This window comes from Argiope bruennichi, chromosome 6, assembly GCF_947563725.1.
Source record: "Argiope bruennichi chromosome 6, qqArgBrue1.1, whole genome shotgun sequence".
Taxonomy (NCBI): Eukaryota; Metazoa; Arthropoda; class Arachnida; order Araneae; family Araneidae; genus Argiope; species Argiope bruennichi.
This window is the reverse complement of record NC_079156.1, coordinates 92,122,287-92,138,470: the sequence shown is the minus strand read 5'-3', so window position 1 is coordinate 92,138,470 and position 16,184 is coordinate 92,122,287. Positions and strand designations below refer to the sequence as shown.

The 16,184-nt window shown below is 26.3% G+C and overlaps 1 protein-coding gene across 8 annotated transcripts in view; it reads right to left on the bottom strand.

Moving 5' to 3' along the window:
- Positions 1-15,665, bottom strand: part of LOC129971466 (RNA-binding protein Musashi homolog Rbp6-like) — a 573,575-nt gene extending 557,910 nt beyond the window's left edge. For all 8 annotated transcript variants that reach the window (XM_056085255.1, XM_056085256.1, XM_056085258.1 and 5 more), the window contains exon 1: positions 15,244-15,665. In XM_056085255.1, the coding sequence (XP_055941230.1) occupies positions 15,244-15,311 (68 nt within the window). In that variant the 5' untranslated portion in view covers positions 15,312-15,665. The remainder of the gene's footprint in view (positions 1-15,243) is intronic.
- Between the last annotated feature and the right edge of the window lie 519 nt (positions 15,666-16,184).

Here is a 16,184-nt window from a genome sequence, read left to right as displayed (position 1 = left end):
AAAGAACAAATCAGAACAAAATTGAAGATATTATTTAAAATTATTTTGCCAATGAAGATTGACTTGGCATTCACAGATCCAGATTTCACCGAGAATTTAAAAAGAATTTTAACCTAAAATTTACACAGAAGACAGCTTAACCTATTTCTTTAATCACATGAAATCTAATATCAATCTGTTAAACAACATTTAATCCGTTGGTTTTTAGATCAATGTTTATTCAATATTTTTTTTTCTGCTCATGGCTTTAATCTATAAACAGAATATTCTTTTCAGCTGCAAATATCTGATGGATGTACTGGATTTTTTTTAAAGTAATATTTTGGATGGAAGTGGATTTATAAAGTGAAGTATTAAAAAGTGTGTTACTCTTTCACATGTCGATCTCATTAGATTGTTATTTTCATCTTTGTCCCGATTCAGTTATAAAAATTTCAATGATAAAAATTCTTTATAATGTTGCAAATATTCTATACTGCGTTGGTTATGATTACAGAGCAGAAATTTTAAAAGGCCCATATTCATTTCACAGTGATTTAATTAGAAATCATAACTAAACATTCCCACAACTGGAACTAAAAAACGTTCATTCTGAAATTAAATTTAGAAATTTTTATTTTAAACATTCCTAAAAAAGAAAGAAAAATCAAGTGAGAATTAGAATCTGTTTAATTTCTATCTGTAGAAATGAATTTAGATATCGCAGTACTTCTGATAATGAAAATTGCATTTTATTATATATTCTGCTATGAAAATTTAAGAAAGAAAATATTCGTAAGTGGTTACTTAAAAAGGATTATTGTAAAATATTAAATCATTATTTGGGAAAAATAGTGCATTTTTTAATTTAAAACCATTTCTTAATTTTTTTTGTCTGAAATTATATGTGTAATGATGTACAAAAGTATTTGTAGACCTATGTATCATAACCTTGTAGACCTTTGTATCTTGTTGACCTATAAACATTATATTGCTCGCTTAAAATAAATAATTAATTGCATTTTGAATCAAAACTCGTTAACGTGTTGTTTGCATGATCCCTAAAATGATGTAATAAAAATGCTTCACGTATAAACTTCGCTTTCAAAATTGACCAATAATCTTTAACATGAGTAGTTCACTAAACAAAACAAACTAAATGGCACATTACTGTTTGTGTTATTACATACATTAATACACATTTTGTGAATTTGTAATAATAGAAATACTACTATGTATAGTTCATATTGGGTTCTTCTTAAACTTTTCAACTCTCTACCTCCTCAGAAATATTCACTCTAATTTTGATACAAAAAAAAATTGCAACGATCATCAAAATAAAAATTTTATTAAAGAAAATAAAAGATTAGGGTATATACAAAAGGAAACTCAATTAAAATGGTTAATAATATAGTTTTAATAAAATATTATAAAAAAGGTAATTTCCTTTTTTTTTAATTTTATGTTCACCATTATTAAGAAACATGGATAAATCAAGAGACCAAAAAATTTTCTCAGAATTGTTCTTTGTTATTTCGTCCCAAATCGCGATGCGAATTTTAAGAGATGCTGTTACAATTGAAATATGCTTCTTTTGTAAGAAAAAAGAACAGTTTTAAATTGAATTACATATGCTTAAAATTAATTTTATTTACACATGTTAAATCCAATGTTTTTCATGTTTTTAGATACAAAATTTGGTGCGAAACATCAAAACAGTTTAATAATGAATAATTTATTGTGCACATTTTTGTACAGATTTGTGTTCAAATTTCAATATTTACGGAGCAGATCTGAATTTACTTGCAAAAAGTACCAAATTTAATTAATTTTTGGGCATCTTAAATTCCGAATGTATCAAAATGAAATCTAAGTATAATAAGGAACTGTTAAAAGATCAGTGTTTATCTTCAATAAACATAACAATAAGCCTTCAACTAATAAATATAAATAAAATAAAACAAAAAAATGCAGTTATCTCTAGAGGAAACAATTTCTTTTAAAGATTACACTAATTTCCAGCATTCAAACTAATCTTTATAAAGTAATGTCTGACAGATACAACAAGAAACATGAGTTATAACGGTTGGTTGAAAATTTTTTTTATATATATAAAAAAAGTAATGAATTTTACGATTCAAAAGCGTATCATATAATTCTTTCGTTCACAAGATGTCAAAACTAACCATTTAAACACTGGATTAATCTTGCAAACAAAAGATATGAAAGTGCAAAGTCAAAATATGATCTTCATTTCAATGAATATTCCTTTTTTCTCTTTTGGTTTGTTTCTACCAATTTAGCAGCAGGGTTTCCTACTTGGAAACATATAACGGAACACTCAATCAAAAGAACCGGTTTTAGGGGGATGGGGACTTCTACCCCTATGGACAATCCCAGTTCCACCACTTTTATACTACATCTTTTGTAGACACATGCATAAGAGGAGGAAGCAAGGGATATTCCTAGAGACCTGAATGGATTCATATTTTCACACCCCTTCATTTTTTTTTTCGGGGTGGATGCAGGATACAGCCCTAGAAGCTCTTGGAAAAAGGGGTGTGTTTTTTATAGAGGCCTATTCTGGACGACATCTAGAAGAGATAGCTATGAAGAAAGACGTGCTTTTCAGTAGAAAGAAAAGAGTTTTTCACTCATAGTTTTTGATGGCCCCTGTTGAAGGGTAAATGTACTGGGTGAAACTTTAAGATGGGAAAAAATACGAATTCGTAGTAGAAATAGCCGCTACATTTAACTGTAGAAAAAACAGATGAAATTTTAAAAGGAAGAAAACTCATTGAAGAAATAGTTGCTACATTTAACTGTAGAAAGAAGAGACGAAAATTTAAAAGGAAGAAATCATTGAAGAAATAATTGCTATATTTAACTGTAGAAATAAAAGACAAATTTTAAGCGGAAGAAATCATTGAAGAAATAGTTACTACATTTAAAAGTAGAAATAAGAGACAAAATTTTGAAAAGAAACCACTGAAGAAATATTTGCTACATTTAACAGTAGCAATAAGAGGCAAAATTTCAAGAAGAAATCGTTGAAAAAATATTTGCTACTTTTAATTGTAGAAATAAGTGACAAAATTTTGAGAAGAAACTACTGAAGAAATAATTGCTACATTTAACTGGATAAGTGAATTTTTTAAAGAGAATGGAGAAAAATTTTAGGAGAAATATAATAATTGATCTGATAATGATAATTTTGAACGATCTTCCAAATTAATCATGAAGTAGATAGTGGGTGTTCAATAAGACTGTTTCCCAAAATTTTAATTAAATTAGTAGCTGAAAAGTAATCAAGAATTTAACGGGTTTTTTTCAATAACTTTGGAGCACATTATTGTACAAAAACCATTTTAATTACACTTTAAAATTTAAAAACGAAGCTTTTTTATGATAGTAATATTATTTGCGTGCAATTTTTTCACTGATTTTAATAATTTTTTTAAAGATTTCTTTTTATAACAAAGATTTTTATTGTTTTAATTATTGGATTTATACATGAACTTTTCATTGCTTTAATTATTGGATTTATACGTGATCTTTTCACTGTTTTAATCATTGGATTTACACGTGATCCGTTCATTGCTTTAATTATTGGATTTATACGTTATCTCTTCATTGTTTAATTATTGAATTTATACGTGATCTGTTCATTGCTTTAATTATTGAATTTATACGTGATCTGTTCATTGCTTTAATTATTGGATTTATACGTTATCTCTTCATTGTTTCATTATTGAATTTACACCTGATCTTTTCATTGCTTTAATTATTGGATTTATACGTGATCTTTCCATTGCTTTAATTATTGGATTTATTTTCTATTTGAAATTCTTATCATCTTTGAATGATCTTATCACCATATCTTTGTTATATAATTAAGAATAAATTTAAAAAATAAAGACTGTTGAACCAAGCATAAAACATTAACAATTTTGAATTTTCGGACTAAAGTTTGATTCTTCTAAACATTATTTTAAAAAACAAATTTCAGTTCAAGCAGATGTTCTGCATTTTTTCAATAGACTTACTCAAATCTGGACAGTAAAATTTTTAATACATGATTTCTTTTGAGCAGACTCAAATAAAAGAAAAGTATTATGAGATCACAAAATATGGGGAAAATTTATAAATAATACAATATCGCATTTTTATTATATAATTAAGAGCATCTTAAAGAACAGCAAATGCAAATCCGTCATTTGAAATAAAAGTTTAACACAAATTTCATCACGAAATCGAAACAAAAATTGGGAAATCTTCAGTTTATTTCAACCACTGTAAAATTTAGCACCTAAAATGACCATCAACTTCAATTTATATGATATTATTATCGGTGTGTACCATGGAACCTAGTTTCATTTACAGAAGACCTATTCAATCTCGTCGAATATTCAAATCAAGATATGATTGGACATTATGACGAAACTAATTGAAATACAATTAATTTCAAGGAGAATATATTTAGTTGACGAAGAGCTGTTCAAATCCATGACATACTTATTGAATATTCGTTTGAACAAATGTCTATTTCGGTCGGTAGACAAAGATTTGTTCGGTTAACCTTTCGAATTTCGTACAACTATTCGACAAAGCTGTTTTGTAGCTCTTATTTTAAAGGATCATTCAGTTTCTAAGGCTAATTTTAAAGTTTATTTTGAATAATTTGCTCCAGTAATTTAATTGGAGTAAATATTTATTATTTTCCCCGATTTATATTTGATGAGACAATTTATGAATAATATGTCTTAAGATTTTACGAATGCTTTTCAAATCAAAAATGAGAATGAAAAAAGGATGAAATATGTACATGAAAGAAAAACATATATTATCGCTTATCAAAAAAGAAAACGTCATGATATTCAGTGCTTGATATGTTTTGTACCTGAATGACCAAAAATTAAACACTAAAAAATATCATTCGCTCTAAACATGAGTTAGAAGCAAATATGTATACTCTTGTACATACCTCTCATGTACACAAGTATTTTTAAATACAACACGCAAATTATTATTATTTTTTTAATTTAAAAGTTTAAACAAACATTTTACATTTATAAGTGGCAGCAGCCTATTTAAATAAATATAGCTCAATTTGTTTACTCTAATCAGCGCAGTTCTTGATCATTTCTTTGCAAAAAATTAAATAAAATATGGGTTTTATTCTATGAAGAAAACGTAGAGCAAAACTCAAGTTACATTCTAAAAACTAGTAACAATACTAATTCACAGCAAAAAGGGAAACATTTTGTTAACAAAAGATTTGATTCATAAAGTTATGATAATTTTTATAAAAAAATTAAGTTTATCTGTGTTTAATGTAAAATCCATTAATTTTTTCTCAAATAAAATGAAATTCCACTTAGGCATCCAATAATTATGAATATAAAAAAACAACATTTTTCAGATCATTCGCTTTAATTCAAAACTGTAGAATGAAATAAGAAAAGAAATATAAAGCATTTTTGTAATTGGATGCTATCTGTGCTTATTCACCTACTTTTATCATTAAAATTTACATTATTTTTGTTATTATTTATAAATCTTTGACTATCAAATTATATAAAACGGCAAAATTAAGTTCTAGTGAATACAAATAATTATTTCTGAACCATGCATCAAACTATCTTACGAATGCAATTTCTGTAACAGGCAAACACAAATTCTCTGATAAACTAAGGTCCATGCAAAGAAAAAAGGAAACATGCAATTATAGTAGATCGTACTCACTTTAAAATCTATATATTATCACATTTATACTAAACAATCAGGCTTCTATGAATTTTTTTTAACAAAGAAACGATGGTAAGCAAAAGCAATACGTAGGAAGACAAGCATAACAAAAAGGAAAGAAAAATTTAGAATAATGTAAAATGTTGCCACTAGAAAGTACAATAATAAAAAAACCAAACGATAATAGATTTGGAAGTTTAATGCTGTTTCGTTTGCATGAGACCCATCAAGATATCCAGTCATCTGATTACTCATTCTCTTTTTATTATCGCAAACGATATTATGGTGAACTTTTAGGAATCTTTTAACAGTATTTTTATTTCACAAAAGTTATTTTGTATTTATAAGAAATACCTGAATCTCAAAGCGAAGTCACGACTTTTTTTTCAACATACAATAGATTTTAACATGATAATGCATCTAAACTGGATATTATATGCAAATTTGCGCGATGCGACATTAATGATCTCCAAAGAAAGAATGTTAAATTGCTTTCACATTTAAAAATTAATTAAGAATTTAAATTAAGTTTTAACTTTGGACCTAGAGTTATCAAATTCACCACAAAATTTTTCTTGCAATTATTTCTTATTAAGAAAGGGGTTTTTAAAGTTTTAATTTGATTTTTAATGAAAAAAAAATGAATCAAAATGCTTTCTTCCTTTATAACTTCAGAGCGTGATATATAAAAAACTTACTTTAATTCATTTTTTAAAAACAAGCTGCTCAGAGATTTAAATTTGATTCGCACATAATTCTTTTCTTTAACTTTAATAAATTATTTTAAATTTTTTTTTATATATTTTATAACATTTTTTTCCATTTTTTTAGTTGCCGTGTTCAAACACGCGCGTATTTCGACGATATGAAACGCAATTTTTGTGTATATTATTTCTGCTATAAATAAAAGAAAATTTTTAAAAAATAATATAAAAATAAATGGCAAAACATAAATCATCATATGCTATGATATTTCGAACTAAATGTTCGAATTTGTTTTAAATTTTCTTGTACTGAAATTGACAAACGGATTCTATATTCGGAAAAGAAAACTTATTTAAAAAAATAGAAAAATTAAAAAAAATTAAAAACAAAAAATAAATTATAATATTTTTTCCTTATAAAATGAGGACTAAGAATTAGTTTAGAATTTTATAGTCTAGAATTTTAGTTTAGAATTTATAGTTTAGAATTAGAATTTATAGTTTAGAATTAGAATTTATAGTTTAGAATTTTAGTTTAGAATTTATAGTTTAGAATTAGAATTTATAGTTTAGAATTAGAATTTATAGTTTAGAATTAGAATTTATAGTTTAGAATTTTATATCATATAAAAGAAAATTCTTACTAAAAATAAATGATTTTTTTTTTAAATCTCGAAGAATTACAAAAGAAGATATCATAAAAAAAAAAAAAAAAATAAAACCTTCTTTCAAATAAAGTCATATAAACATCGTGATATTTAATGCAACCCAATGAATTATAAATACCCTAAATTCTATTTATAGTCTTTAAATTTCGAACAAATAACACAAAATATTTAAAATTTATTAAATTTCATTATTAAGTATTTTAAAAGCAGGAAACAATCTTTATTATCCTTTGGAATTCACCGTTACACATTCTTTGACGGGAACTGATAAACTAAATTGCCAAGACACACCTTTGAAAAATTTTGCCGCTTTGTGTTGAGTCTCAAATCCTTAAATTTTTGCAAATTTAAAACCACGATAAGCTTATAATGTATGAGTAAAATTTCGTAATGGAACAATAAATAAAGCCATTTGTTATGTTTATGGTCTGAAAGATAGCGCGTTTAAGATAACGCGAATTTCTCTTTCATGAGCAGATGTTACGTATTATAAAGTGAAATATTGAAAATCGTTTGCGGCATTTCCTGAGCAGATATTGTAAACAAGATGAAAATATTTTGAGGTTTAATAATGCCGCTTAATAATCAACTAAATTTTGCCGCTTTAACTTATGATATTTTATACTTATGTAGATACAAATAGTTTGTTAAGTTAAAATATTTTTTCTTTCATTATTTTATATAAGATATCATAAATAAGTGAAAAAATATTTTGATGTTTAATAATTTTTAAATTATTATATTTTACATTAATGTAGATATAAATATTATTCGTAAAGTTAAAACATTTTTTTTTCATTATTTTAAATTTGGATCAGCATATTTTATAATGCTCCAATCATTTGATCTTTTACAAGCAAAATTAACAATAATTAAATCAAAATTAAAATATCATATCATATTATTAAATTGAAAATAGGATATTTAAACGAATTTTATTTTACAAATTTATATTCAAGTTTTAATTCCGCATTTCAACTAAACATTTTAGCATCGAAATATAATAAAATGTTTGAGAAAAATACTTTCAGAAATGCGATTTATTCTTTTTATATATTAGGTACAAAAAAAGTGTAAAAAAACCCCCTTAAATTTAATATTTGATAATATTTGATTTCATAGCTTTTTTTTTTGGATAAAAAATAGCTCTTTCTAGATATTAATATTTGAAGTTATAAAGGAAAACAAATTTGAGTGACTTTTAAATAATAAATAGAAAATTATTTTACGAGCAGTAATTTGAGTTTATTAACAATTATTTCAAATTTTTATAAGTTAAGAAGGAAAAAAGTTTTTCACTTAAAAAAATAGTGTTCAATTTTATCCCTATTTATATTATGCTTGAATATTGAAAGACTGATACATAAATTAAAAATTGTTTACACTAGCATTTTATTACTAGCATTTTAAATTTTCAAGGACTTTACATGATTCATCCTCATAATACTATTTAATTTATAGCTCATTAATTATACTCATGGTATTAGCTTATAACTTATACCCCTTTCAAAAAGTAAGGAATTAAATACAGCGCATTTTTACCATTTAAATTGTTATAAACAATTTTATGAATTTAAAAAGAATATGATAAAACTAGAAGCTGATGCGGCATTTAAATACTATTATAAAATTTTTTAAAAATTGTGTTTAATTGGTGTTTAGAATATATTTTCAAACAAAATATACTAGAAAATAATAAATTAAGCGAGTATAATTATATTGTCGTTTCATAAATATCACTAAATCAATTGAATTTTTTTGTGCAGTTTTTTTAAAATTCCCACACAGTTTTTTAAATCCCAACGTTTAACAATAGCTTACTAAGAATTAAAGATACATGAAATTTTTAGATGTTAAATTACGAAAAACGTTGAATGAGTTTGTGACGCTGATATCCCAATTTAGAATTTAAAAAAAACATTTAAGCATATTTATATGTTTTTATAGTCAATAAATAAGTCAACAGCACTCAGCTGCGAAGCCATCGATAGTTTGAAAAGTATTTAATTCAATTTCAAGTAGCCCATTCAAAAGCAAAGGCTATTTACTTAGCTTCCAGTTAGTTGAATTAAAAGTTGAAATTGGATGAAAATTCAAGCTCTAATTATTATTCATTTGGGAATGTATCAATTCTAAAGACTAATACGAAATATAATAAAACTCTTTAAATAATTCTTCTAATAAGGAATGCTATTAAATTTTTAGATACTCGCCATAAAAGACGATAATACATTAAATAATTAATTAGTTTGCATTTTCGACGTTTAAAATGGATGATATTTTACATTTATAAATTGTTATTTATCAAGGAATTTTATGTCGAACTGTGATATAAAGCACTTTAAATAATTAACGAAAATAAAGAAACGATTAAATGTCACGATATGCATTAATATAATTAACAAAGGATAGTACGTTAAATAATAAATTGGTATGTGAAATTAAAAGTTTAAACTGAACGAAAATTTACACCTTAAACTGTGTTGCAGAAAAATCTTTTAATAATTCATTATAGGAAGAATATGACTATATTATGAAATATGCATCGATATCACTATGATATTTACTTTTTTAAATTAAAAATTTGAACTGTATACACATAAAATAAAACTCTTTAAATATTTCATACAATAAAGAAAAGGTTTACATTTTGAAAAACGTTTTAATATTAACTGACGCTGGTGCATTAAATTATTAATAAATTTGTTGAATTAAAAACTGAAATGGAGAGAAATTTACAATCGAAATTAATATTCATTTAGGATTATTATAGCAAATCCTACAGGGAGCAAAAACGCGCAGTAAAATCCTCTGATTCATTTTATAAAATAGAATATTAGTTTAATCAAGTGACGAAATATTAAAGCAAATCTAATCTAATCGGCATAAAATCTACAACCTTAAAATATGTTCATTCCATATGAAGCCATAGAATATACATTATATAAATAATTAAAATCGGCAGATTGTAGGAATAACTAAAGTCAACGAAACTGAAATGATGTAATATATTACATGGTAAGGACATTCTGCATAGGATAATGTCCTGCAAACATGTTTTCGGTACAAGCTCCGAACATGGTTTGCGTGCTTTGATGTAATTAAAAGGATATATGGATGACAATATAAGGGACATTACGGGACATGTTCTGCGAAGGTCGCTGTGATGGCAAAATATTTTATGAAAGATTTATTATGCTTGTGGGATTATATAAGGAATATGAGAATTGTTTTATATCGCGTATTTTGTTGGTTTGTTGAAAATATGCGCTTTTAAATTCTTGCTGAAAATAAATGGTTTTAAATGAAATAAACCAAGGAGAGTCATCTGATAATTTTAATTAGCTAACTAAATCAAAGCAAAATATTCAAGTGCAAATTAAATTGGAAGATTTCACAATTACTAAATATTTTAATTTAAGAAATACAATAAGGATTTAATTATTTCTATTACGCTATTTCTGCTAAGTTAAAAAGGGGGAGTTAATTTTGTTGCATATTATAACTTGCCGAGATTAATTTAATAATAAACCGATAAGGCACAATAATGAAAGCGTTACTTATAAAATATACAGCATTTGTATTATTTTACGCATTATAACGTAATGTAACAAATTATATCATCAAAAACATGCTCAAAAATAAATATGTTATAAAAATAAGTACGGCAAACTTTAATAAAGATTTTGAACGGAAAATATAATTTCCTTTTAAAAAACAGTATTCCGAGTGATGGCATTTTTATAATATTTAATAAAAACGTTGTAAAACACTTTTATTAAAATACTTATGTGCCTAATTTATATTAATCTATAATTTCTATACACGTATCATTATATATTATATTCATATACAGAACGCAATATCTTTATTTATAAATAAAAACCTTATTAGTAATTGGTAATCACATAAACGCAGACAATTTCGAAAAATTTCAACATTTTATTTAAGAAGTGATTTAATGGATTTAAGAAAATCAATATTATTAGATTCCTTAAAAAATTTGCAAACTTGGATGTTTGATGAAATTAATTGATTTGTATTTGACGATCACAATAAATAATTCCCAAAAAAATCGAAACGTTTTTCGTTCTTTTTTTCTTTAAAGAATTTTTTATAATAAGTTTGTTTATCAAAACACAAATTCATTTTAATAAATACAGTAAGAGATTTCCAAGAAATAAATTCTTAAATAACTAATAATCAAGAAAATTTCGAACTTCGAGAAACTTCGAACTCAGCCTAACTGTGCTTTTAAACGTTGAATTCTTTGTATTCCTATTACAGAAAACATTCCTTCACATATACATACAAGATTTAAATACCGAATTCCTCACAAATAAATAAAATTTCGGAGACTGAACTTGGAAGTTAAGCATCAGACATTTCTTCGAATCCCCTGAGAAATTGTGCGATGAAAAATCACGATCGCAATAAAAAGTTACTCCGATATATTCTTTATTACTTGTACACAACGTTTTTAGTGCGCACAGTAATGTCATTGTATTCCTCACATATACCATACGGCTCAACATTTATGGCAAATTTTATCTCTCATTATCATACAATTGAAGTGATGTAGAAGTATAGCTGAAAGCGTGAAGTCCGCGCAAAAAAACTTTGCAGCTTTGAAAAAAAGTTCCAGAGAATAACGTTCCGATTGTGGAACTCGACAAATAAAAATAAATAAATAATTCAATATTTTCATAAATAAAATTCATTTAGTAGATGTTATTTAGATTTGTAAATCGAATAATTTTAGTAAATATTTTTGAATAGTGCCCTCACTTGAATACATGAATGAGAAATTCAACAAATTCCTGCGCATATCTATCTATACGAATATTTATACGATAAGTATCTATACGAATATTTATACGACACGTATCTATACGAATATTTATACTACTTGTATCTATACGAATATTTATATGATTCGCATCCATGTGAATATTTATACGATACGCATCTATACGAATATTTATACAACACGTATCTATACGAATATTTAAGGGATTTATGAGTGAATATAGCATATTTCCAGAAACAGCTACTCGAGTATTATTAACGAATAAAGTTAAATATGATTTTGACAAATTTAAGAAAATCATGAGTTTTCAATGCAATGTACAACTAAATTATGACACACGTGAAAATTTGTAAATCGAATAATTTTAGTAAATATTTTTGAATAATGCCTTTAGTTGAAAGAGAAATGAATTCCACTAATGAGAAATACAACAAATTTCTGCAAATATCTATACGATATGTATCTATACGAATATTTATACGATTTATGAAAGAATATAGCCTATTTCCAGGAGCAACTCGAGTATTATAAGCGAATAAAGTTAAAAATAATTTTCATAAATTTAAGAAAATAATGAATTTTCTATGCAGTGCATAGCTAAATTATGACACAGGTGAAGCTAAATTATATTGCATAGATGATATACTATTTAAACAGCAAAAATAGCTAGACCAGACATTTTCGTTAAAGTCATTCGTTGCCAAATGCCATATAAAAAAAAAATCTGAAATTTCATTTCTTTTTATTTTGCATTAAATGACACACAGATGTTTTTAAATCGAGAGTTAATTTACATATTTTAGTATTTTATAAATTAAGGTATTTGATTCGCTAGGTTAAGTCTATAATATGCATATGCAAACGCGGTAGAAAAATAATTGGCGAAGTATTTTTTTTCTTTAAAAATCCTAAATAGGAATGGAATAGTGTATGCAATTCACTTTACTAAAAAATATTTATTTTCATTTTTATTATCATGTTAGAATTTCGATTTGTGATACTTTTATACAAAGCAAACAAACCAGTAAAGTACGGCGCGAATATCTAGAGTGATTTAGCAGTTTCTACAAATGATGTAATGTTATTTTATAAATACAAAAACAAATTTGTTGTTATACTACAAATTTTCATGCTGATTAACTAGTGAATATTTTAAATTAATTTTACATTTTGGTCTTTTAATTTCGTATATTATATTTTCTACACAAATGAGAGAAATTAAACGTCACGCATTCCGATTTAAATATTGAAAAGTAAATGAACAATTAATTTATATAAAATAGTAACATATCTTATCGTCAATCGACAAACATAAGTTAAAATATTCATATTTTTAAAAAGGATTAGTTTTTTTCTGAGATATTTTCAAAAAGACACATACAAGATAAATAAATTTCTATTTCTCGCTCTTTAGAACAATTAAAAGCATAAAAATATTAAAAGCAGAGAAATATACTTCAAATAAATTTCAGAAAAAATTATATTCGGTAAAGAATGTGGATTAAGCTAAGAGGGCATTAAAATTTCAATTAACATTCACTAATTTTGTCATATTTTAGGTAATGCGTTTCAAAATCGTTCTGCACTATATTTTTCAATCATACTATTCTAAAACTCATTTTGTAAAAGAATTAAATTATTTCAGAAGTACAAGAGATTATTGGACAAGAATATTTGTAAAAAAAATATTCTCACAGAAAAATTATATTAGATCAAACAAAGACTTAAATTTTGATTTCTACGGCCTAAAATTCCTGTGTCTTACAGATTCTACGATTTAAATAATCTACATCTATAAAAATAAATTAAACAAAAATAAATTAAAAGTAACAAACAATTCATCATGCAAATATTAGCAACATATTTTACAGCCAATCTGTGAATAGGATGGAAAATTTCAAAAGCAGATTTGCGACAAGAAAGGATTTTGTTTTCAAGATTCTTTAATTCTTCTCTAATACATCTAATTTTTTTAATAAAACAATAAAAATACGAAATTATCTGATTTTTAAGATAAAATACTTAAAATATCGTCAAGAAAAAGATATATTCGTTGAAGAATGTTTCCTAATTTTATGATGCAATGGTTTCAATCAAAATCCACGAATCTCCGTCACATTTCAAGAAATGCGTTTCATGATGGTTGGGACAGATTTTTTAAAGAGCTAAACGTTAGGATATAGTTTCAAATTTTTCCTATTAAAAATGTTTAATTAAACAATTTTTTAAAACTGATTTACTTACTATTATTATATAATTAATTTGTATTAAATTCTATAGTTAAAGTAATTTAATACTATACAAGCAAATACACTTAGCGTGAAATAATGCAAGATAGATAAACAATAACATTAAACTTGTTTTAATGTTGATCGAAGAACATAATTAAATATTTCCCCAAGATAAGATTTATAACAGTTTCCACAGTTTTTTAATTTGATCGGCTTCAAATTTTCAGCGAAATGTATTTTAAATGAGAACTGCCTGAAAATATACGAAGTTTTACTGGAAAATATTTAAAATAAATTCACGAAAATCGTGCAATCGACGAATGATGTTTTCTAAATTAATAAAATAACAAGTTTTTCCCAGCATTAGAGATTTTCGCTTTACTTTAAAAAATGCATTTCAGAATCACCGCATTCTTACATCTCACAATATGAAATTATTTAAGATTTTGAAACAGATTACTTTCGAGTCAAACTTAAAAAGTTGAAAAATATTTCGAAAGATATTTCCACTTTAGAATCGATTAAAGATTTTTTTGATAAAGCAAAAACTTTTATATCTTTTTTTTAACCCTCCGCCAGTATCAAAAGAATTGCTTCAAAACGCCACAACGGTATCCTTCATAAGAGTTAACTTCACTTAACCGAAGGTTATCAGCAACGACGAAGCCGTTCGGCGTGAACCGTCTGAACAACTTTTTTTCAAGTGCAAACGAAAAGAGAGGATCCATAGTTTCGCGTTCGGACCGGTTATCCGGCATCTGACACAGTAACATACTTAAAAATAATAAACATTTGCGCGAAAGATGAAAACGGAAAGGATATGATGGGGGGGAAACAATCACAGCTTGACGCAATCTGTCATCACATCAAAATAAAATGAAAAAAGCAACAACTCGCACAGCAACATCCATCCGTCTCGTTATCAAACATAAAAGCGAGCGCAATATTTAAAGCAACGGATCAAGACACAAAAGAATGATGGAAAGGGGGATAGGGAGGGAATTAAATACAACAAAGACATCGAAAAAGACAGAGAGAAAGTGAAAGGAAAATGAGAAGCACAAAGAAAAAGGTGGAAAAAAAATGAAGTTTTGTTTACATACCCGGGGTCGTGAGCGGCATCATTTTGGCCTGGGTTACTGGAACAATTTTGATGTGTTTCATTCTCCATTGTCCAGTCAACTATACTTGGACTAATTTTTGCCGGCAAAAAAGTGCGTGGTGTATATATATAATCAAATATATATATATATGTATATATTCAAATAGAATAATTATTTTTTTACAATAACAACAAGGCGCACAGTTTGTTTATATTGATTTTTTTCTTTGTATGTTTGTATTTGTATTTTTTTCCACAGCAGGAACGTTCACACTACTAAACGGACACACAACTGTTTGGTTGTATTTTGTGTTGTTTCCCAAAAAACTACGGCCTAACTACACTAAAAAGGGTACTGCTGCACAATCTAAGACCCCCACTACTGCTTTTGGTCTCCTTGCACACACTACACCTACGATGGTCGAAGCTGAGAGCACGCCGCTAAGGGTTGCCACAAAATGAGGGGTTTCCAGAGGGTTTGCTCGCCAAACTCTCTCCCCGCTCCTGCTCTGTCAGTCGCTCGCGCGCCGCGGAGTGGAAAGGGTTTGATTTTTTTTTCAGAACCGATTTTTCAACACGAGCCTCCTTCCTACTCTTTTTTTTATTTTTCTTCCGCTGTTTTTACCTTTCTGGATGGCATCAGTCAACTGAGTACCGTTCATCGGGCTGAAGGTTTCGTTTCCGCTGCTTGTTTCTCTCTTGTTTTTTTTTGTTGTTGTTCGCAGAAATTAATATCTGGATTCTCTCTTTTTTCGGCATAATGATCTGTTTATGCTTTGAATGTATTTGGCTCCAATTAAGGAACGAAATATACAGAAATGACTCGAATAGGTGACTTTAATTTTTATTTTTATTATGAAGTTTTAAGGCACATTCTCTCGAACTTAAAGTATAATGTGGGATTTTTTTTCCTTCCTTTTTTTTTTCTTTTACTTAATTTTT